A 23,823-nucleotide genomic window follows, 5' to 3' on the forward strand; every position below is an offset into this window, starting at 1 on the left:
GAACCAAAAAAAATTTTTTTGACATGTTTTAACAAACGAATAGGCATCCACATAAAATCTGACGTTCTTTTTAACCTGACACAAACAACGCTGCGCTCCTTATGAAGACGCGACGCAACTGTCAAAGACGTCAGTCTAGCGCTTGTTATACATAGAAAAACAATAAAAAATATAATAAATAAAATATACAAATCCCCGCGCAGATGCAAGCAAATACGCGTTCGGTGTGAACGGCACCTTAAAATAATTGCTTTGCCCGTATGTGACGAAGTTATGTGCTGTTAGGCAGCAGGTCGTTTCTGCCGCTGTACATGACGACCCCTGGAGGGTAGAAAATAAGCGCGGGCTCCGCGGGTCTGAGCGGAACCAGCGCGTGACCGTGTTCATCTTGCTCGGGCTTCGTGGAGGCGGAAAACGGTCTCATATTCGTCACAGACGGCGAAGTCATTTGCCAAAACAACTTTTTCAACGCCTTTCTGAATTCCCTCCTCATCAAACAGTACAGAATAGGATTGAGGCAGCTGTTGGAATGTGCTAAACAGACGGTCACTGGAAAAATAAACACCTGTGTGGTGTAATACTCGTAACTAAAGTGGACAACATTGAGTTTTATTAAAATTCCCCACGCGGTTAACGCCTGATTCGGCAACCAGCAGAGGAAAAAGGACAACACAACTATTGTCACAGATTTGGTCACTTTGGACCGTCTCTTTGCGCTGGACGTGTTTATGTTTTTGTTGGTTATAAAGCGCAAAAGGAGCAGGTAACAGACAGTGATTATTCCGAGGGGGATAAGAAACCCCAACAGTACTTTTTGCGCGTGGTATAAACCCAACCAAAACTGCGCGTCTCCGCTCCGGTCGGGAAATTTCACAAGACACAGTTCCTCGTTCGACACCGTGGCGGTCGTTGAAAATATAGCGTTTGGCAGAGCGGCACCGACCGCCGCTATCCATATGATGATACTCATCCATCGCGCGGAGAAACGCCACCGGCGTCTCCTACTTTTTAACGCCGAAGCCACAGAGCAGTATCTCGCCACACTCATAGCTGTCAGGAAAAACACGCTGGCGTACATGTTTGTGGCTGTTACATAAGAAACAATCTTACACATCGCCTTACCAAATAGCCAAGTGAAATCCATGGCATTCTCCACAGCCCAAAAGGGAAGTGTCAAAACAAACTGAAAGTCAGTCACGGCCAAACTGGTCACAAAGAGGTTGATGGAAGACTTTTTCCATGCTTGTTTGGACTTCATGAGATACAGGACGAGGATGTTTCCAATTAAACCCAGAGCGCACACGACCGAGTAGATGACAGAGATGATTATTCTCAGCACCGCGGATCCGTCCCCCACAAAATCGGGTTTATCCAAATCAGCGAGATCCTGCAAGACACTCCACGAAAGATTGGTCCTGTTAAGCACGAAGCTCGCGTTGTATTCACTTGATAACGGGAGACTTCCAGACGCGTACTCCGTGCGATCGTCTTGCATTTTAGAAGTCTTCTGCATCGCAATTTTTCAGTGTAATCTTTCCATTTTGGTCAAATGTGGTACCAAGCACACAGCTCGCAGATAGCTACGGCAATCCCGAGTTTTACCAGTTTAATTTCTCATCTGTTCACTGCCATAGTTATCCTTGGACAAAGGGGTATTTGCGCACCCATTGCAACAGTGATTTTGAAGACCAAGGGTCTCAGTGTAAAGAAATCGATATCTCAGTACGGCATTGAAATAATATGTGTGGATGGACAGATCTGTTGTCCATGGATAGCTTCATGTGCACTGACACCTCGCAGAGTTTTTATAATGGATTAGATGACGCGTTTTACGCAGCCTAAGCAAATGATGCACCCTGTGTTTTAACAGTGCGTGTGGTGCTCTCAACTGTTAAATCCATTGTAGAAATGTGTAAGTTTCACAGTGTTTGGCTGTATTATATCTTATACTTTAATTTAAATAACTTTAGAGTTTCATTATCTTCCCTGAGGTTTTTCTTCAACAAAACAGTCATAGTTTTGTAATATATGATAATTTTCCACCCTGTCTCTGACCATCTTTCTGAAAGCTCGATTTTTGCATCAGCTCCTCCTTTAAACTTCAATGTAAACGCCCACTATCATGATTGTCTAACAGCATGCAGTCCCTCAAATTCAGCCATTTTTAAAACTTAATCAGAAGAGAATAAACATGCACCAAAACATCAGAAATGTACATTTCACGGTTTACAAATAATGCACATCCAACCAGTGGCTAAGCTAGAGGGTGGCCAGGGGTGGCTGTGGCCACCATGAACCTCATTGGCCACCCCACTCGCAGTTGCTGTTTTAGTCATTTTTGGCAGAATTTAGTTCTTTAGAGGTGAAATCATCTCTGTACAAATGTACAAACTTAACATGTGCATACACCAAGGTCGCCGCACCTCTCCGTCCTGGGTGTCATTGAATCAATTTCTGTGCCACCAATGACTGATCCCTTGCCCCTGCCTGGCCTCCCCTTTGAAAAACTCCTGGCTCCGCCCCTGCATCCAATGCATTGCATCTGAATATATTACACTATTCATCTCAAGCACAATTGTTAACACTCACACCCTGTCTACACCGGACACCATAATCAATGAAGCTGTTTAATATGGAAGCGTCCGTTGCGGTGCGTCACTCCAATAGTAAACAAACAGGTGTCCCGTTCCATTTTGTGTTGGAGCTACTACTGCCAACAACACATAGAAATGTTTCAGAAGGATCATGTCGACACGCCCGGTGTAGATGGCCTCAATCCATTGCGTCGCGCCTGTGTAGACAGCGTGTCAGCATCATAAACAATCATGACATTTGAAATATTAATGAATGGAACTGTTTACTTACGTTTTTGATCGGGTCCATTAGTGTTTTTAACTGCCCCATGTCCTTCAGTGACAATTCCTTCGTTTTATGACTGCTTCACAAGACGTAGGCCTACACATCCAGTTCATCGGAGCACATCACCGGAAACATATCAAAATGGTCAAAGATGTCCATCTAGTGCATGTTTACACAAACAATTAAAAATAGTGCTGACAGGAGATCAAACAGTTTGTTGAGCCGTTTAAGAATTAAAGCATCAGGAGCCATGAAACGCATCTTCTCTTCAGAGTTTAAGCTTGACACCACATCTTTTAAAAGCATGCCAGAGAGATGACAACAGTCAAAGATGTCTGTACATGTTTGTATACAAAAATATTTCAGAATAGTCCAGATGGGTCCCCTTTCATGTTCAGGTGTGTTTAGGCCACAGACAGTAGGCCTTTTATCCTTCAAATGCTATCTCATTGTCACTCATTATAAGATTTTGAGTTAAAAGTCCAAAAGCAAATTCTTGTCTCCTCTAGCAGTAAGTAGTCTGTCTGTTGGTTGAAATACCTAGAGCTGTGTTAAATAGAATATTTTTTGTGAATTATGTTCTCTAAAATAACATTTGAATAGCTTCGTAAAATATCACTTGAGTAAACAAGCGTCAGTTATATAAAGATAGATTTTGACTGCAACAATACATTTTGTGCTGAAGACAATGATGTTGTTCATAAATGTTACTTTGGGGCATGTGTCATAAAAAAATAAATTGTAGTTTGTACAATTTGTTCATTACTGTTAATGCGTTGACTAAAACAATGGTTTGGTATTTTTGTGGGGTTTTTTTTCTTTTTCACTGTTTCATGAAATATTTTTCATTTAGTCTTTCTCAATCATTTTACTCTTTCTTCCCTAATAATTTATATTTTCTAATATTTCTAATTATTGTAGTACAAAAGGTCAAATTGGGGTTAAATGAACAATAGATTTTGTTTTTCCTGGGCAATAATGATTTAAATGTTTAAGAGCTCTTTTGAATGGTAAATTGGTAAATGGTCTGCACTTGCATTGCGCCTTAGCGGTATACAAAGCGATTTACACTGCGTCTCATTCACCCATTAACACCGTTTTGCCCAAGGACACTTCAGCATGTGGAGTCGTGTGGGCCTGGAATTGAACCGTCAACCCTGCGATTAGTGGACAACCCACTCTACCACCTAAGCCACAGCTGCCCCATGCCAAGTCAATGTAAGTGAATGATGACCTCCTGCTCCTGTGAAGCTCCAAAAAGGAGATAAGTCAGCATAAAAGTAATCCATCCCACTCCAGTGGTTTAATCTGTTTTCTGAAGTGATCCTGTTGGTGTTAGGTGAGAACAGATCAAAGTATAACTCCTTTTTCACTACATTCTGCCATTGCAGTCTGTAGGCACGTTCATGATTTCAAGCTTGATTACACCACCTCCTGGTGCTTGACAAACGCTCAGAGTGCTATAGATGATGCTATAGGAAGTGTAATTGAGCTTGAAATCATGATTGCCAAGGAGAATGCTGTCAAGATGTATAGTGAAAAAGGAGTTACATTTTAGTCTGTTTTCACCAAAAGCCAACAGGATCGCTTTAGAAAACCTGGATTTTACCACTGGAGTCTTATGGGTTACTTTTATGCACTACATTTACATCTTAGATGGCATGAGGTTGAGTAAATGATGAGATAATTTTCAGGTAAACTAACCCTTGTATGTATGTGCCTATACAGAAATTGATCTTTAAAAAATAAAGTTACCCTGAGAAATAAGTGTGACAACTAGCCCCATAACTAATGCACTAAAGACACAGATTTGCATATAAAGTGTTTTTGTTTTAAATACCTTTCAAGATGATTTAGAGGTGCAGCCTGTGAAACCAGTGTCAATGTCATAAGAAGAACAGCTGAAAATGATCATGCATTGCTCAATGTGCAATTTCAGGTTTCTTCTTCTAAATCAGTTTAGGCTTTACAGCACCTACAGACAAATTTATAAAAAATTAAAAAAACATATTTATTTTCTTACATGATGACATATTCTTAAGTATTACACAGACTGAAACATGTCTTACCTTGCTAAAGAATATCTGTATTGACATAAGATCCAGCTTTGTTTGGACCACCAGACACATTATATGTTTAATAATGCTGCCCTCTGCTACAAAATAATTAAAATATTTTTTTTAGTGAGAGTGCTTGATGCTTGTTTTTGCACATAAGCATCTGTAAAAGGCCAGATCTAATGAAGTGAACTAAGATTAAGATTCAACTTTATTGTCATTGTGCAGAGTAAAGGTACAGAGCCAGTGAAATGCAGTCGTTTTCACATATCCCAACCAAGCTGGGGTCAGAGTGCAGGGTCAGCCATGAAACGGCACCCCTGGAGCAGACAGGGTCAAGGGCCTTGCTCGAGGGCCCAACAGTGGTATCTTGACGGTGCTGGGGCTTGAACTCTGGGTCAGTAACCCAGAGCCTTAACCGCTGAACTACCACAGACCCTAGAACTCTGAAAAAAAAAAAAACAGACTAATGAAGCCCTTGGGTGCTGTTGGTTTTAAACTCGGATCTGGTTGTATAAAATACCATGCATGGGTTGTTTTTGAAACAACATGTAAACATTTTTATGGAAAATAACATCATATAACAAAAAGACTAGCTATTGTATGTATTATTAGCTCATGGCTAGCACCAAATCCCCTGAAACCAGGGTCTCCATGAGCCAACTACTCTTGCTGAGAGCACGTGCACAACCAACTGCATCATAGCTGTGATGTAACATATCATAATGTTCAAACAGAATTATTGCTGATCTGATATGTTCTACAGCAGGGTTTCTATAATACCATATTGCTTACAAGAAATCCTATCTGTCTCCATATTTTGCTCTTGTCCCTTCTCAAGTAACGGGACTCCATTTTTAAGAGCAGCCCACATACGGAAACAGTTTCTTAGTAACATTTGAAGTCAATTATTGTCACAACTTCAAAGGTATTGTGTGGAATCAGACTCTTCATAACATACAACAGGTTAAAGTCCTCACTTCTAAGCATTGTCATTAATTTCAGGCAAACTCATTCCTAATATATTAACAATTTCTTCATGAGCAAATAAATTATTTGATGACTAAACAAAAATCAGAAGAAACTGCTATCTACTATTTAAAATACAATATATATATATATATATATTTTTTAATTATTTTTCTATAAAACGTAAGTTTTGTGTGAAATTGAGTAAGTACAGTGCTAGAGAGTTTCTATTTTTTTTTATGTTATTTGCTATATTGTGTGATATGTCAGCCTATTGGCCACCCTGCTCTCTGGATATCGGCATCGGCCATTAAAAAACCCAAGTCGGTCGACCACTAGTAATGCAGGTCAATAACCTGAACAACCATGTTGTAACGGGTAGGTTATTTGTAGAACTAGAGATTTGCAGGCTTAGTCATTGACTTTATTTCTCTAACAAGGTGGCATTTTAAGGTCAGATAATATATATTCTATTTTATACCCTTAATATGGAAGTATTATTCAATATTAAGTGAAGGCCAAAAGAAATCCTGAAAAACCTCCTATGATACTGTTTAATCAATACAGAATTTGAACAGATGAGGGGGGTTCACTCAAGCAATACACAAACATTTGTCTTGGCAGGAATTCTATTAATCTGACTGGAAATCTATAGTGTAGAAGCTCAGCAGTCAACCAGAATGCCCCCAGAGTATCTTATTTTTTGAATTTATATTGATTATTCATCTACATTTTCCAGACAATGTACGGTATTTATTCAATTCATGATTGAACATAGCAGTCATGCTCTCTCAAAGCATTCTTCATTTCTTGAATTTTTTAGCCTTCCTGCAAAGCATCACAGTTTGGATTCTACTTTAACTGCACACATGCAGGCTCACCTCATGTTTTCAAAGTAGAACACAAGGATGTGTTCCGCTAGCTTAATGAGTTCAAACCTAGATCAGTCAGTTCAGGTGTGAGTCTAAAGAAGACTGCCTTATGTCGCTGCATACAAGACAGATGGAACATCTGCAGCTGAATATTTAATTCAACATGACAAGCTCAAATGGAGTGTGGAGAAAACAAAGTGGCATGCTGTGTGAAAGGGTGTCCTGTGTTAATAAGACCTTTTCTTACAACCAATTATGCCTTAACTGCAACCTCAGTGTTTATGTTCTTAAATATTCTATAAAAATGTAATCACTGAAATTTTTTAGGCTGAGAAATCACTGTGTATAACGGGAAAAGTTGAGTTAAAGACCCCATAAAATCTAATTAAGCCCATGTATTTTTGCTTTGAGGCCATCTATATGGTAGTGTATTACTAAACATCGATAAAATTAGCTTTTTGCAGGCATATTAACTATACAGTTTTTCTCTTTCGGAAAAAACTGACCAAAATTATTGATTACTTATATTGGACTTCACAGATTTTGACCAGGCAAATGCTCTCCCGTTTGAGCATGTCCCTCTCCTTTAAAATGATCAGCAAATAGCAAATCATCATTCCTGGCTGTGATATAACTAATCTAATTCTCCCCAATTTGGAATGCCCAATTCCCAATGCACTCTAAGTTCTCGTGGTGGAGAACGAATCTCAGTTGCGTCCACGTCTGAGACTGTCATTCCACACATCTTATCATGTGGCTTGTTGAGCATGTTACCATGGAGACGTAGCACGTGTGGAGGCTTTACACTATTCTCCGCAGCATCCATCCACAATTCACCACGCGCCCCACCGAGAGCGAACCACGTTATAACAACCACAAGGAGGTTACCCCATGTTACTCGACCCTCCCTAGCAACAGGGCCAATTTGGTTGCTTAGGAAATCTGGCTGGAGTCACTCAGCAAGCCCTGGATTCAAACTCATGACTCCAGGGGTGCTATTTAGCATCTTTACTCGCTGAGCTACCCAGGACCCGACTATTGGCTATTCTTAAAAATGTGTGTCTATTTGCACAAGGTGTAAATTGTACCTGCCGCATGGCAATAGTGGCAGTAATCGACAATAGTCTAGTGCAGTGTTTCTCAACCTTTTTTTGAAGAATGCCCCCCTTCTTCATTTCCTTACTCAATATTTGTGTTATTTGCTTAATTTGCCCAATGCAACTTCAATGCATTGCATCATTTTAAAGTTTTGTTAATAAATTCAGCAGACTTTCGCATCATGAATGTGAGATCAAACTTTGTGTTACTTGAATTCAGGCAAATGGAGGGCAACATCTGGGGCCTATAAAATGAAAACACAAAGACATAAACTAAATATAGCTGCAAGCAGCAATGCGGATTCCTCCTCAAAATGGCAAATCATTTAAAATTGATCAGTAGATGGTTGGGGATAAACCCTCCCAATTAAGGAATTCAAAAAAACATGTCTTCGTCTGATTCCTAAACAAAACATTTTCAATGTACAGGAAAATCCATACCGGACCTTATGGATCCTTGAGGCTTTTTTGTTCCCAATGAGAAATGCGGCATGTACACCAAGTTTCAGAAGAATTGGACAAATGGGGTGGATATTATATCATTTTGAAAAAAACAATTTGGGGCGTGGCCTGTAGCGCCACCTATGGGCAAATGTTGGTCATTCTTGGTTTGTGGGTTCCTGTTGGCCTGTAGTATAAATGTACAAAATTAGAAAATATTTGACCAGAAAATGGGAATTTTGGAGTGGCCTGTAGCGCCCCTAGGGGCGAATGTGGGCCTTTCTTGGTTTGTGGGTTCCTGTCGGCCTGTAGAATCAATACACCAAATTAGAAAATGTTTGACCAGAAAATGGGATTTTTGGAATTACCTGTAGCGCTCCCTAATGGCTGAATGTTGGCCATTCGTGGTTTGTGGGTTCCTGTTGGCATGTAGTATCAGTGTACCAAATTAGAACATTTTTGACCAGAAAATGGGAATTTTGGCATGGCCTGTAGCGCCCCTAGGGGTGAATGTTGTCCATTCTTGGTTTGTGGGTTCCTGTCTGCCTGTAGTATCAATGTACCAAATTAAAAAAAATTTGACCAGAAAACGGGAATTTTGGCGTGGCCTTTAAGCCCCCTAGTGGCGAATGTCGGCCATTCTTGGTTTGTGGGTTCCTGTTGGCCTGTAGTACCATTGTACCAAATTAGAACATTTTAGACCAGAAAATGGGAATTTCGACATGGCCTGTAGCGCCCCCTAGGGGCTGAATGTCGACCATTCTTTGCGCAGTACTTCAGAGTGATGTCATCTTGAAGCATGTTAGGTTTGAAAAACCATCAGTCAAAATTACATTTGATTTATTGACAGGTATATATTGTTAAAATTTGGACATTTACATAAACACGCCCCTTTCAGACATTTTGTATCACATTCATTTTTCCTAAGTAATGTTTTCAAGGATGTCCATTCTACAAATGTGTACCAAATTTCAAGTCAATTGGAGCTACGGTTCAGGAGAAGAAGAGTATTTTTAGGTTTTCGCAAATTTTCAACGTACGGGAAAATCCATCATGGTGAAAGTTATGGGTCCTTAAGGCTTTTTTGTTCCCCATGAGGAATGAGGCATGTACACCAAGTTTCAGAAGATTTAGACAAATGGCGTGGAAATTGTATCACTTTGAATGAAAAATCACTTTGAAAATCTCTACTTTCACTTTCACTTCTCTCTTAAGATTTTTTTTCTGTTTTTTTTGTGTGATTTACATAAGCATATCACAAGCAATTTTATTTGAAAGACTATCTAGGCACATAATAACACTGTATAGCTGTGACTGTTTATAACTATTTCAAAATGTAGCCTACAAGCTCACACTTTAAATGGTCAGTGCTTTGATTTTTAAATCATTAAAATAGCAACAGATCCAGTGAAAAAAATGGAGTGATTGTGTTTACATGCCATTCAAAAACGTGGCATTTTACAAGGTAAGAGAGAAATAAAAAAACTTAAAATAATACCATTTGTACTTCTCAATTACTTGGGAATGTCTATGTTCAGGACGAAGGCTAAATTGTTACTGTCTCTTTAAGAGGCTTTTATCGCATGATACGATACTTAAGGCACAGTTCAGTTTAATCTTTTGAGAACTGAGAAGTATCATTATTTTCGTTTTGTGCCATGCTTGTTGCATTTGTATTCATTGTGAGATGATAAAATACAGACTGCGTGAATGGTTGATTTTGTTCACTTGAATTTTGTGACGTGTTTCAGAAAAATAATCGCGAAGACAGAGACTGAGCACCCTGTTTATTTATTTTACAAAAGCACAAGGTTTTGTTGTTATTGTAAGTGTACACAAATAAAAGTACACATTTCATAGTTCGTAATGATGTCTTGCATGTTTCTGTATGGGCAAAAATGACGCAGTATTTTGTTTAAGTTGTTTCCGCTGTTTCGAGAGAAAAATATAGCAGGACGTCATCTGGAATAATGCCAGAATAAAATATAATTATTCCAGATTTCTTTCTCAACTGTTTGTTCACTTGAGACATAACAGACTCCTCAATATATCATGTATTTTGACACTCTGTTGTATGAAATTGTCCGTTCAGACGCAAGCAGCAGCGAAAGACATCGGAGTGCGTGAGTTAGACGCGACGCGGCTCGCTGTGTCACACAAACAGCTCGCAAACATGTATTTGAGTTGTTTTGACATTTGTTGAGTTGAATAGTGTAAAATCGCTTGAATGTTCAAACAGGCAAACATTGTATACAACCGACAAACCTTCATGATGATGCGAGCAAAAATGATCTCGCCTCGCGGTTTGCGTGTTGTCAGAGACAATTAAACAACATCATTCTCGGAAGTTTTGATACGTTAGGATTGATCAGCCCATCCCTACTTTCTTTAGACATATGTTTCATGTTTGTGTAAGTTTTTGTGACGTGTTTCAGAAAGATATTCGCTTAGACAAAGAGCACACGGTTTATTTTCTTTATTTTACAACAAATAAAAGTACAACTTTCATAGTTTGTGACGATGTATTAAATGTATCTGTATGTGCAAAAATAACGCAGTATTTTGTTTAAGCTGTTAACGCTGTTTCGAGAGAAAAATCTTAACAGGACACCACAGCGGCATCCGTGTTGTTCACAATAATTCATAATTAAATATATTGATACCCAATTTCTTTATCAACTGTTTGTTCACTTGATACATAACAGACACCCCAATATATCATGTATTTTGGTGTATGAAATTGTCCGTTCAAACGCATGAAGCTGTGAAAGCGAACTCTCATCGGCGTGCGAGCGTTAGTCGCGACGCGGCTCGCTCGCTGTGTCACACAAACTGCTCGAAAACATTTATTTGAGTTGTTTTGCCTTTGTTGAGTTGAATAGTGTAAAATCGCTTGAATGTTCAAGCAGGCAACCATTGTACACAACCAACAAACCTTCGTGAAGATGCGAGCAAAAATGATCTCGCCTCGAGGATTGCGTGTTGTCAGAGACAATTAAACAACATCATACTCGGAAGTTTTGATACGTTAACGCTGTCTCGATAGAGAAAAATCTAACAGGACATCACAGCGGCATCACTAGACCCCTTCAATAATTCATAATTCAATATATTGATACCCGATTTCTTTATCAACTGTTTGTTCACTTGAGATATAGCAGACACCCCAATATATCATGTATTTTGGTGTATGAAATTGTCCGTTGAAACGCAAGAAGGAAAGCGAACTCTCATCGGCGTCGCGAACGTTAGACGCGACGCGGCTCGCTCGCTGTGTCACACAAACTGCTCGAAAACATTTATTTGAGTTGTTTTGCCTTTGTTGAGTTGAATAGTGTAAAATCGCTTGAATGTTCAAACTGGAAAGCATTAAGACACACAATTGATTTGACATACCTCCATGCAGACGCAAAATGTCTTCTGTAGTCTAAGTCTGGAGCTCCACCCACTAGGAGACCGAAATGCTTCATTAGAGAGATTGCTACAGAAGAGCTGCATGTGGTAGACAGAGTTACTCCAGTAGAGGGAGCCTCTTTGCTCAGCCAATGTAAGTGAATGGGATTTTACATGTGGACCATATTTGTCCAGTAGAGGGAGCACTTTTGCTCAGCCATTGTAAATCAATGGGATTTTAAAAATTTTTGATCATCTTTTGTGTGTACATTTACATAAACACGTCCATTTCAGCCATTTTGTATTGTATTCATTTTTGCTAAGTAACGTTTGGAAAGACATACATACTACACACGTGTGCCAAATTCCAAGTCAATTGGAGCTGAGGTTCAGGAGAAGAAGAGTTTTGTAGGTTTTCCAAAATTTTCACTGTACAGGAAAATCCATAATGGCAGAAGTATGGGTCCTTGAGGCTTTTTTGTTCCCCATGAGAAATGAGGCATGTTTACAAAGTTTCAGAAGATTTGGACAAATGGGGTGGAAATTATATCACTTTGAATTTTTGTTTTTGGGCGTGGCCTGTAGCGCCACCTATGGGCGAATGTTGACCATTCTTGGTTTGGGGGTACCCGTTGGCATGGAGTATCAATGTGCCAATTTAGAAAATTTTTGACCAGTGACTTTTTGAGCTATTGGGGCTCAAGGAGAAGAATAATAATAATAATAATAATAATAATAATAAATATAGCTGCAAGCAGCAATGCGGATTCCTCCTCAAAATGGCAAATCATTTAAAATTGATCAGTAGATGGTTGGGGATAAACCCTCCCAATTAAGGAATTCAAAAAACATGTCTTTGTCTGATTCCTAAACAAAACATTTTCAATGTACAGGAAAATCCATACCGGACCTTATGGATCCTTGAGGCTTTTTGTTCCCAATGAGAAATGCGGCATGTACACCAAGTTTCAGAAGAATTGGACAAATGGGGTGGATATTATATCATTTTGAAAAAAAAATTTGGGGCGTGGCCTGTAGCGCCACCTATGGGCAAATGTTGGTCATTCTTGGTTTGTGGGTTCCTGTTGGCCTGTAGTATAAATGTACAAAATTAGAAAATATTTGACCAGAAAATGGGAATTTTGGAGTGGCCTGTAGCGCCCCTAGGGGCGAATGTGGGCCTTTCTTGGTTTGTGGGTTCCTGTCGGCCTGTAGAATCAATACACCAAATTAGAAAATGTTTGACCAGAAAATGGGATTTTTGGAATTACCTGTAGCGCCCCTAATGGCTGAATGTTGGCCATTCGTGGTTTGTGGGTTCCTGTTGGCATGTAGTATCAGTGTACCAAATTAGAACATTTTTGACCAGAAAATGGGAATTTTGGCATGGCCTGTAAGCCCCCTAGGGGTGAATGTTGTCCATTCTTGGTTTGTGGGTTCCTGTCTGCCTGTAGTATCAATGTACCAAATTAAAAAAAATTTGACCAGAAAACGGGAATTTTGGCGTGGCCTTTAAGCCCCCTAGTGGCTGAATGTCGGCCATTCTTGGTTTGTGGGTTCCTGTTGGCCTGTAGTACCATTGTACCAAATTAGAACATTTTAGACCAGAAAATGGGAATTTCGACATGGCCTGTAAGCCCCCTAGGGGCTGAATGTCGGCCATTCTTTGCGTAGTACTTCAGAGTGATGTCATCTTGAAGCATGTTAGGTTTGAAAAACCATCAGTCAAAATTACATTTGATTTATTGACAGGTATATATTGTTAAAATTTGGACATTTACATAAACACGCCCCTTTCAGACATTTTGTATCACATTCATTTTTCCTAAGTAATGTTTTCAAGGATGTCCATTCTACAAATGTGTACCAAATTTCAAGTCAATTGGAGCTACGGTTCAGGAGAAGAAGAGTATTTTTAGGTTTTCGCAAATTTTCAACGTACGGGAAAATCCATCATGGTGAAAGTTATGGGTCCTTAAGGCTTTTTTGTTCCCCATGAGGAATGAGGCATGTACACCAAGTTTCAGAAGATTTAGACAAATGGCGTGAAATTGTATCACTTTGAATGAAAAATCACTTTGAAAATCTCTACTTTCACTTTCACTTCTCTCTTAAGATTTTTTTCTGTTTTTTTGTGTGATTTACATAAGCATATCACAAGCAATTTTATTTGAAAGACTATCTAGGCACATAATAACACTGTATAGCTGTGACTGTTTATAACTATTTCAAAATGTAGCCTACAAGCTCACACTTTAAATGGTCAGTGCTTTGATTTTTAAATCATTAAAATAGCAACAGATCCAGTGAAAAAAATGGAGTGATTGTGTTTACATGCCATTCAAAAACGTGGCATTTTACAAGGTAGAGAGAAATAAAAAAACTTAAAATAATACCATTTGTACTTCTCAATTACTTGGGAATGTCTATGTTCAGGACGAAGGCTAAATTGTTACTGTCTCTTTAAGAGGCTTTTATCGCATGATACGATACTTAAGGCACAGTTCAGTTTAATCTTTTGAGAACTGAGAAGTATCATTATTTTCGTTTTGTGCCATGCTTGTTGCATTTGTATTCATTGTGAGATGATAAAATACAGACTGCGTGAATGGTTGATTTTGTTCACTTGAATTTTGTGACGTGTTTCAGAAAAATAATCGCGAAGACAGAGACTGAGCACCCTGTTTATTTATTTTACAAAAGCACAAGGTTTTGTTGTTATTGTAAGTGTACACAAATAAAAGTACACATTTCATAGTTCGTAATGATGTCTTGCATGTTTCTGTATGGGCAAAAATGACGCAGTATTTTGTTTAAGTTGTTTCCGCTGTTTCGAGAGAAAAATATAGCAGGACGTCATCTGGAATAATGCCAGAATAAAATATAATTATTCCAGATTTCTTTCTCAACTGTTTGTTCACTTGAGACATAACAGACTCCTCAATATATCATGTATTTTGACACTCTGTTGTATGAAATTGTCCGTTCAGACGCAAGCAGCAGCGAAAGACATCGGAGTGCGTGAGTTAGACGCGACGCGGCTCGCTGTGTCACACAAACAGCTCGCAAACATGTATTTGAGTTGTTTTGACATTTGTTGAGTTGAATAGTGTAAAATCGCTTGAATGTTCAAACAGGCAAACATTGTATACAACCGACAAACCTTCATGATGATGCGAGCAAAAATGATCTCGCCTCGCGGTTTGCGTGTTGTCAGAGACAATTAAACAACATCATTCTCGGAAGTTTTGATACGTTAGGATTGATCAGCCCATCCCTACTTTCTTTAGACATATGTTTCATGTTTGTGTAAGTTTTTGTGACGTGTTTCAGAAAGATATTCAGCTTAGACAAAGAGCACACGGTTTATTTTCTTTATTTTACAACAAATAAAAGTACAACTTTCATAGTTTGTGACGATGTATTAAATGTATCTGTATGTGCAAAAATAACGCAGTATTTTGTTTAAGCTGTTAACGCTGTTTCGAGAGAAAAATCTTAACAGGACACCACAGCGGCATCCGTGTTGTTCACAATAATTCATAATTAAATATATTGATACCCAATTTCTTTATCAACTGTTTGTTCACTTGATACATAACAGACACCCCAATATATCATGTATTTTGGTGTATGAAATTGTCCGTTCAAACGCATGAAGCTGTGAAGCGAACTCTCATCGGCGTCGCGGCGTTAGTCGCGACGCGGCTCGCTTCGCTGTGTCACACAAACTGCTCGAAAACATTTATTTGAGTTGTTTTGCCTTTGTTGAGTTGAATAGTGTAAAATCGGCTTGAATGTTCAAGCAGGCAACCATTGTACACAACCAACAAACCTTCGTGAAGATGCGAGCAAAAATGATCTCGCCTCGAGGATTGCGTGTTGTCAGAGACAATTAAACAACATCATACTCGGAAGTTTTGATACGTTAACGCTGTCTCGATAGAGAAAAATCTAACAGGACATCACAGCGGCATCACTAGACCCCTTCAATAATTCATAATTCAATATATTGATACCCGATTTCTTTATCAACTGTTTGTTCACTTGAGATATAGCAGACACCCCAATATATCATGTATTTTGGTGTATGAAATTGTCCGTTGAAACGCAAGAAGGAAAGCGAACTCTCATCGGCGTCGCGAACGTTAGGCGCTGACGCTGCTCGCTCGCTGTGTCACACAAACTGCTTCGAAAACATTTATTTGAGTTGTTTTGCCTTTGTTGAGTTGAATAGTGTAAAATCGGCTTGAATGTTCAAACTGGAAAGCATTAAGACACACAATTGATTTGACATACCTCCATGCAGACGCAAAATGTCTTCTGTAGTCTAAGTCTGGAGCTCCACCCACTAGGAGACCGAAATGCTTCATTAGAGAGATTGCTACAGAAGAGCTGCATGTGGTAGACAGAGTTACTCCAGTAGAGGGAGCCTCTTTGCTCAGCCAATGTAAGTGAATGGGATTTTACATGTGGACCATATTTGTCCAGTAGAGGGAGCACTTTTGCTCAGCCATTGTAAATCAATGGGATTTTAAAAATTTTTGATCATCTTTTGTGTGTACATTTACATAAACACGTCCATTTCAGCCATTTTGTATTGTATTCATTTTTGCTAAGTAACGTTTGGAAAGACATACATACTACACACGTGTGCCAAATTCCAAGTCAATTGGAGCTGAGGTTCAGGAGAAGAAGAGTTTTGTAGGTTTTCCAAAATTTTCACTGTACAGGAAAATCCATAATGGCAGAAGTATGGGTCCTTGAGGCTTTTTGTTCCCCATGAGAAATGAGGCATGTTTACAAAGTTTCAGAAGATTTGGACAAATGGGGTGGAAATTATATCACTTTGAATTTTTGTTTTTGGGCGTGGCCTGTAGCGCCACCTATGGGCGAATGTTGACCATTCTTGGTTTGGGGGTACCCGTTGGCATGGAGTATCAATGTGCCAATTTAGAAAATTTTTGACCAGTGACTTTTTGAGCTATTGGGGCTCAAGGAGAAGAAGAATAATAATAATAATAATAATAATAATAATAATAATAATAATAATAATAATAATAAAACCGACAAATACAATAGATTCCCTCCTTACGGAGGAATCATAATAATAATAATAAATATAGCTGCAAGCAGCAATGCAGATTCCTCCTCAAAATGGCAAATCATTTAAAATTGATCAGTAGATGGTTGGGGATAAACCCTCCCAATTAAGGAATTCAAAAAACATGTCTTCGTCTGATTCCTAAACAAAACATTTTCAATGTACAGGAAAATCCATACCGGACCTTATGGATCCTTGAGGCTTTTTGTTCCCAATGAGAAATGCGGCATGTACACCAAGTTTCAGAAGAATTGGACAAATGGGGTGGATATTATATCATTTTGAAAAAAAAATTTGGGGCGTGGCCTGTAGCGCCACCTATGGGCAAATGTTGGTCATTCTTGGTTTGTGGGTTCCTGTTGGCCTGTAGTATAAATGTACAAAATTAGAAAATATTTGACCAGAAAATGGGAATTTTGGAGTGGCCTGTAAGCGCCCCTAGGGGCGAATGTGGGCCTTTCTTGGTTTGTGGGTTCCTGTCGGCCTGTAGAATCAATACACCAAATTAGAAAATGTTTGACCAGAAAATGGGATTTTTGGAATTACCTGTAAGCTCCCTAATGGCGAATGTTGGCCATTCGTGGTTTGTGGGTTCCTGTTGGCATGTAGTATCAGTGTACCAAATTAGAACATTTTTGACCAGAAAATGGGAATTTTGGCATGGCCTGTAGCGCCCCTAGGGGTGAATGTTGTCCATTCTTGGTTTGTGGGTTCCTGTCTGCCTGTAGTATCAATGTACCAAATTAAAAAAAATTTGACCAGAAAGCGGGAATTTTGGCGTGGCCTTTAAGCCCCCTAGTGGCTGAATGTCGGCCATTCTTGGTTTGTGGGTTCCTGTTGGCCTGTAGTACCATTGTACCAAATTAGAACATTTTAGACCAGAAAATGGGAATTTCGACATGGCCTGTAGCGCCCCTAGGGGCGAATGTCGACCATTCTTTGCGCAGTACTTCAGAGTGATGTCATCTTGAAGCATGTTAGGTTTGAAAAACCATCAGTCAAAATTACATTTGATTTATTGACAGGTATATATTGTTAAAATTTGGACATTTACATAAACACGCCCCTTTCAGACATTTTGTATCACATTCATTTTTCCTAAGTAATGTTTTCAAGGATGTCCATTCTACAAATGTGTACCAAATTTCAAGTCAATTGGAGCTACGGTTCAGGAGAAGAAGAGTATTTTTAGGTTTTCGCAAATTTTCAACGTACGGGAAAATCCATCATGGTGAAAGTTATGGGTCCTTAAGGCTTTTTGTTCCCCATGAGGAATGAGGCATGTACACCAAGTTTCAGAAGATTTAGACAAATGGCGTGGAAATTGTATCACTTTGAATGAAAAATCACTTTGAAAATCTCTACTTTCACTTTCACTTCTCTCTTAAGATTTTTTTCTGTTTTTTTGTGTGATTTACATAAGCATATCACAAGCAATTTTATTTGAAAGACTATCTAGGCACATAATAACACTGTATAGCTGTGACTGTTTATAACTATTTCAAAATGTAGCCTACAAGCTCACACTTTAAATGGTCAGTGCTTTGATTTTTAAATCATTAAAATAGCAACAGATCCAGTGAAAAAAATGGAGTGATTGTGTTTACATGCCATTCAAAAACGTGGCATTTTACAAGGTAAGAGAGAAATAAAAAAACTTAAAATAATACCATTTGTACTTCTCAATTACTTGGGAATGTCTATGTTCAGGACGAAGGCTAAATTGTTACTGTCTCTTTAAGAGGCTTTTATCGCATGATACGATACTTAAGGCACAGTTCAGTTTAATCTTTTGAGAACTGAGAAGTATCATTATTTTCGTTTTGTGCCATGCTTGTTGCATTTGTATTCATTGTGAGATGATAAAATACAGACTGCGTGAATGGTTGATTTTGTTCACTTGAATTTTGTGACGTGTTTCAGAAAAATAATCGCGAAGACAGAGACTGAGCACCCTGTTTATTTATTTTACAAAAGCACAAGGTTTTGTTGTTATTGTAAGTGTACACAAATAAAAGTACACATTTCATAGTTCAGTAATGATGTCTTGCATGTTTCTGTATGGGCAAAAATGACGCAGTATTTTGTTTAAGTTGTTTCCGCTGTTTCGAGAGAAAAATATAGCAGGACGTCATCTGGAATAATGCCAGAATAAAATATAATTATTCCAGATTTCTTTCTCAACTGTTTGTTCACTTGAGACATAACAGACTCCTCAATATATCATGTATTTTGACACTCTGTTGTATGAAATTGTCCGTTCAGACGCAAGCAGCAGCGAAAGACATCGGAGTGCGTGAGTTAGACGCGACGCGGCTCGCTGTGTCACACAAACAGCTCGCAAACATGTATTTGAGTTGTTTTGACATTTGTTGAGTTGAATAGTGTAAAATCGGCTTGAATGTTCAAACAGGCAAACATTGTATACAACCGACAAACCTTCATGATGATCGCGAGCAAAAATGATCTCGCCTCGCGGTTTGCGTGTTGTCAGAGACAATTAAACAACATCATTCTCGGAAGTTTTGATACGTTAGGATTGATCAGCCCATCCCTACTTTCTTTAGACATATGTTTCATGTTTGTGTAAGTTTTTGTGACGTGTTTCAGAAAGATATTACGCTTAGACAAAGAGCACACGGTTTATTTTCTTTATTTTACAACAAATAAAAGTACAACTTTCATAGTTTGTGACGATGTATTAAATGTATCTGTATGTGCAAAAATAACGCAGTATTTTGTTTAAGCTGTTAACGCTGTTTCGAGAGAAAAATCTTAACAGGACACCACAGCGGCATCCGTGTTGTTCACAATAATTCATAATTAAATATATTGATACCCAATTTCTTTATCAACTGTTTGTTCACTTGATACATAACAGACACCCCAATATATCATGTATTTTGGTGTATGAAATTGTCCGTTCAAACGCATGAAGCTGTGAAAGCGAACTCTCATCGGCGTCGCGGCGTTAGTCGCGACGCGGCTCGCTCGCTGTGTCACACAAACTGCTCGAAAACATTTATTTGAGTTGTTTTGCCTTTGTTGAGTTGAATAGTGTAAAATCGCTTGAATGTTCAAGCAGGCAACCATTGTACACAACCAACAAACCTTCGTGAAGATGCGAGCAAAAATGATCTCGCCTCGAGGATTGCGTGTTGTCAGAGACAATTAAACAACATCATACTCGGAAGTTTTGATACGTTAACGCTGTCTCGATAGAGAAAAATCTAACAGGACATCACAGCGGCATCACTAGACCCCTTCAATAATTCATAATTCAATATATTGATACCCGATTTCTTTATCAACTGTTTGTTCACTTGAGATATAGCAGACACCCCAATATATCATGTATTTTGGTGTATGAAATTGTCCGTTGAAGCGTAAGAAGGAAAGCGAACTCTCATCGGCGTGCGAGCGTTAGTCGCGACGCGGCTCGCTCGCTGTGTCACACAAACTGCTCGAAAACATTTATTTGAGTTGTTTTGCCTTTGTTGAGTTGAATAGTGTAAAATCGCTTGAATGTTCAAACTGGAAAGCATTAAGACACACAATTGATTTGACATACCTCCATGCAGACGCAAAATGTCTTCTGTAGTCTAAGTCTGGAGCTCCACCCACTAGGAGACCGAAATGCTTCATTAGAGAGATTGCTACAGAAGAGCTGCATGTGGTAGACAGAGTTACTCCAGTAGAGGGAGCCTCTTTGCTCAGCCAATGTAAGTGAATGGGATTTTACATGTGGACCATATTTGTCCAGTAGAGGGAGCACTTTTGCTCAGCCATTGTAAATCAATGGGATTTTAAAATTTTTGATCATCTTTTGTGTGTACATTTACATAAACACGTCCATTTCAGCCATTTTGTATTGTATTCATTTTTGCTAAGTAGCGTTTGGAAAGACATACATACTACACACGTGTGCCAAATTCCAAGTCAATTGGAGCTGAGGTTCAGGAGAAGAAGAGTTTTGTAGGTTTTCCAAAATTTTCACTGTACAGGAAAATCCATAATGGCAGAAGTATGGGTCCTTGAGGCTTTTTGTTCCCCATGAGAAATGAGGCATGTTTACAAAGTTTCAGAAGATTTGGACAAATGGGGTGGAAATTATATCACTTTGAATTTTTGTTTTTTGGGCGTGGCCTGTAGCGCCACCTATGGGCGAATGTTGACCATTCTTGGTTTGGGGGTACCCGTTGGCATGGAGTATCAATGTGCCAATTTAGAAAATTTTTGACCAGTGACTTTTTGAGCTATTGGGGCTCAAGGAGAAGAATAATAATAATAATAATAATAAATATAGCTGCAAGCAGCAATGCGGATTCCTCCTCAAAATGGCAAATCATTTCAAATTGATCAGTAGAGGGTTGGGGTTAAACCCTCTCAATGGATGAATCCAAAAACATGTATTTCTGTCTGAATCCTAAACGAAACATTTTCAGTCTACAGGAAAATCCATCATACCTTATGGATCCTTGAGGCGTTTTTGTTCCCAATGAGAAATGAGGCATGTACACCAAGATTCAAAAGAATTGGTTAAATGGCGTGGAAATGGTATCACTTTGAAAATATTTTTTGGGGACGTGGCCTGTAGCGCCTCCTATGGGCAAATGTGGGTCATTCTTGGTTTGTGGGTTCCTGTTGGCCTGTAGTATCAATGTACATAATTAGAAAATATTTGACCAGAAAATGGGACTTTTGGGAATTACCTGTAAGCCCCCTAGGGGTGAATGTTGGCCATTCTTGGTTTGAGGGTTCCTGTTGACCTGTAGTATCAATGTACCAAATTAGAACATTTTTGACCATAAAATGGGAATTTCAGGTGGCCTCTAGTGCCCCTAGGGGCGAATGTTGGCCATTCTTTGTTTGTGGGTTCCTGTTGGCCAGTAGTATCAATGTACCATATTAGAAAATTTTTGACCAGAAAGCGAAATTTTGGGAGTGGCCTGTAGCGCCCCTAATGGCGAATGTGGGCCATACTTGGTTTGTGGGTTCCTGTTGGCCTGTAGTATCAATGTACCAAATTATAACTTTTTGACCAGAAAATGGGAATTTCGGCTTGGCCTCTAGCGCCACCTAGTGGTGAATGTCGGTCATTCTTGGTTTGTGGATTCCTTTTGGCCTGTACTATTAATGTACCAAATTAGAACATTTTTGACCAGAAAATGGGAATTTCGGCATGGCCTGTAGTGCTCCCTAGGGGCTGAATGTTGGCCATTCTTGGTTTGAGGGTTCCTGTTGACCTGCAGTATCAATGTACCAAATTAGAACGTTTTTGACCAGAAAACGAAATTTTGGAGTAGCCTGTAGCGCCCCTAAGGGCGAATGTGGGCCACACTTGGTATGTGGGTTCCTGTTGGCCTGTAGTATCAAAGTACCAAATTAGAAAATTTTTGACCAGAAAATGGGAATTTTGGCTTGTCCTGTAGTGCCCCCTAGTGGCGAATGTCGGTCATTCTTGGTTTGTGGATTCCTGTTGGCCTGTACTATTCTTGTACCGAATTAGAACATTTTTGACCAGAAAATGGGAATTTTGGCTTGTCCTGTAGTGCCCCTAGTGGCGTATGTCGGTCATTCTTGGTTTGTGGATTCCTGTTGGCCTGTACTATTAATTTACCAAATTAGAACATTTTTGACCAGAAAATGGGAATTTTGGCATGGCCATTCTTTGCACAGTACTTCAGAGTGATGTCATCTTTAAGCATGTTAGGTTTGAAAAACCATCAGTCAAAATTACATTTGATTTATTGACACGTATATATTGTTAAAATTTGGACATTTACATAAACACGCCCCTTTCAGCCATTTTGTATCGTATTCATTTTTCCTAAGTAACGTTTTCAAGGATGTCCATTCTACACATGTGTACCAAATTTCAAGTCAATTGGAGCTACGGTTCAGGAGAAGAAGAGTTTTGTAGGTTTTCGCAAATTTTCAACGTACGGGAAAATCCATCATGGCGGAAGTTATGGGTTCTTGAGGCTTTTTGTTCCCCATGAGGAATGAGGCATGTACACCAAATTTCAGAAGATTTGGACAAATGGCGTGGAAATTGTATCACTTTGAATTTTTGTTTTTTGGGCGTGGCCTGTAGCGCCACCTATGGGCGAATGTGGGCCATTCTTGGTTTGGGGGTACCCGTTGGCATGGAGTATCAATGTGCCAATTTAGAAAATTTTTGACCAGTGACTTTTTGAGCTATTGGGGCTCAAGGAGAAGAAGTAATAATAATAATAATAATAAATATAGCTGCAAGCAGCAATGCGGATTCCTCCTCAAAATGGCAAATCATTTAAAATTGATCAGTAGATGGTTGGGGATAAACCCTCCCAATTAAGGAATTCAAAAAACATGTCTTCGTCTGATTCCTAAACAAAACATTTTCAATGTACAGGAAAATCCATACCGGACCTTATGGATCCTTGAGGCTTTTTGTTCCCAATGAGAAATGCGGCATGTACACCAAGTTTCAGAAGAATTGGACAAATGGGGTGGATATTATATCATTTTGAAAAAAAAATTTGGGGCGTGGCCTGTAGCGCCACCTATGGGCAAATGTTGGTCATTCTTGGTTTGTGGGTTCCTGTTGGCCTGTAGTATAAATGTACAAAATTAGAAAATATTTGACCAGAAAATGGGAATTTTGGAGTGGCCTGTAGCGCCCCTAGGGGCGAATGTGGGCCTTTCTTGGTTTGTGGGTTCCTGTCGGCCTGTAGAATCAATACACCAAATTAGAAAATGTTTGACCAGAAAATGGGATTTTTGGAATTACCTGTAGCGCCCCTAATGGCGAATGTTGGCCATTCGTGGTTTGTGGGTTCCTGTTGGCATGTAGTATCAGTGTACCAAATTAGAACATTTTTGACCAGAAAATGGGAATTTTGGCATGGCCTGTAGCGCCCCTAGGGGTGAATGTTGTCCATTCTTGGTTTGTGGGTTCCTGTCTGCCTGTAGTATCAATGTACCAAATTAAAAAAAATTTGACCAGAAAACGGGAATTTTGGCGTGGCCTTTAAGCTCCCTAGTGG

General features: G+C 39.1%; 1 protein-coding gene across 1 annotated transcript; it reads right to left on the minus strand.

The window, feature by feature from the left end:
* Positions 1 to 142: 142 nt before the first annotated feature.
* On the minus strand, positions 143 to 1,868 carry LOC127628112 (relaxin-3 receptor 1-like). The gene has a single exon (XM_052104802.1). It carries the CDS (start codon positions 1,511 to 1,513, stop codon positions 272 to 274), a length of 1,242 nt encoding a protein of 413 aa, XP_051960762.1. The 5' UTR covers positions 1,514 to 1,868; the 3' UTR covers positions 143 to 271.
* Between the last annotated feature and the right edge of the window lie 21,955 nt (positions 1,869 to 23,823).

Source organism: Xyrauchen texanus, chromosome 34 (genome assembly GCF_025860055.1).
Source record: "Xyrauchen texanus isolate HMW12.3.18 chromosome 34, RBS_HiC_50CHRs, whole genome shotgun sequence".
NCBI classification, from domain to species: domain Eukaryota; kingdom Metazoa; phylum Chordata; class Actinopteri; order Cypriniformes; family Catostomidae; genus Xyrauchen; species Xyrauchen texanus.

What these genes read in the sequence shown, in the direction of transcription:
- LOC127628112 (XM_052104802.1), bottom strand. Translation starts at nt 1,513, where the DNA reads ATGCAGAAGACTTCTAAAATGCAAGACGATCGCACGGAGTACGCGTCT.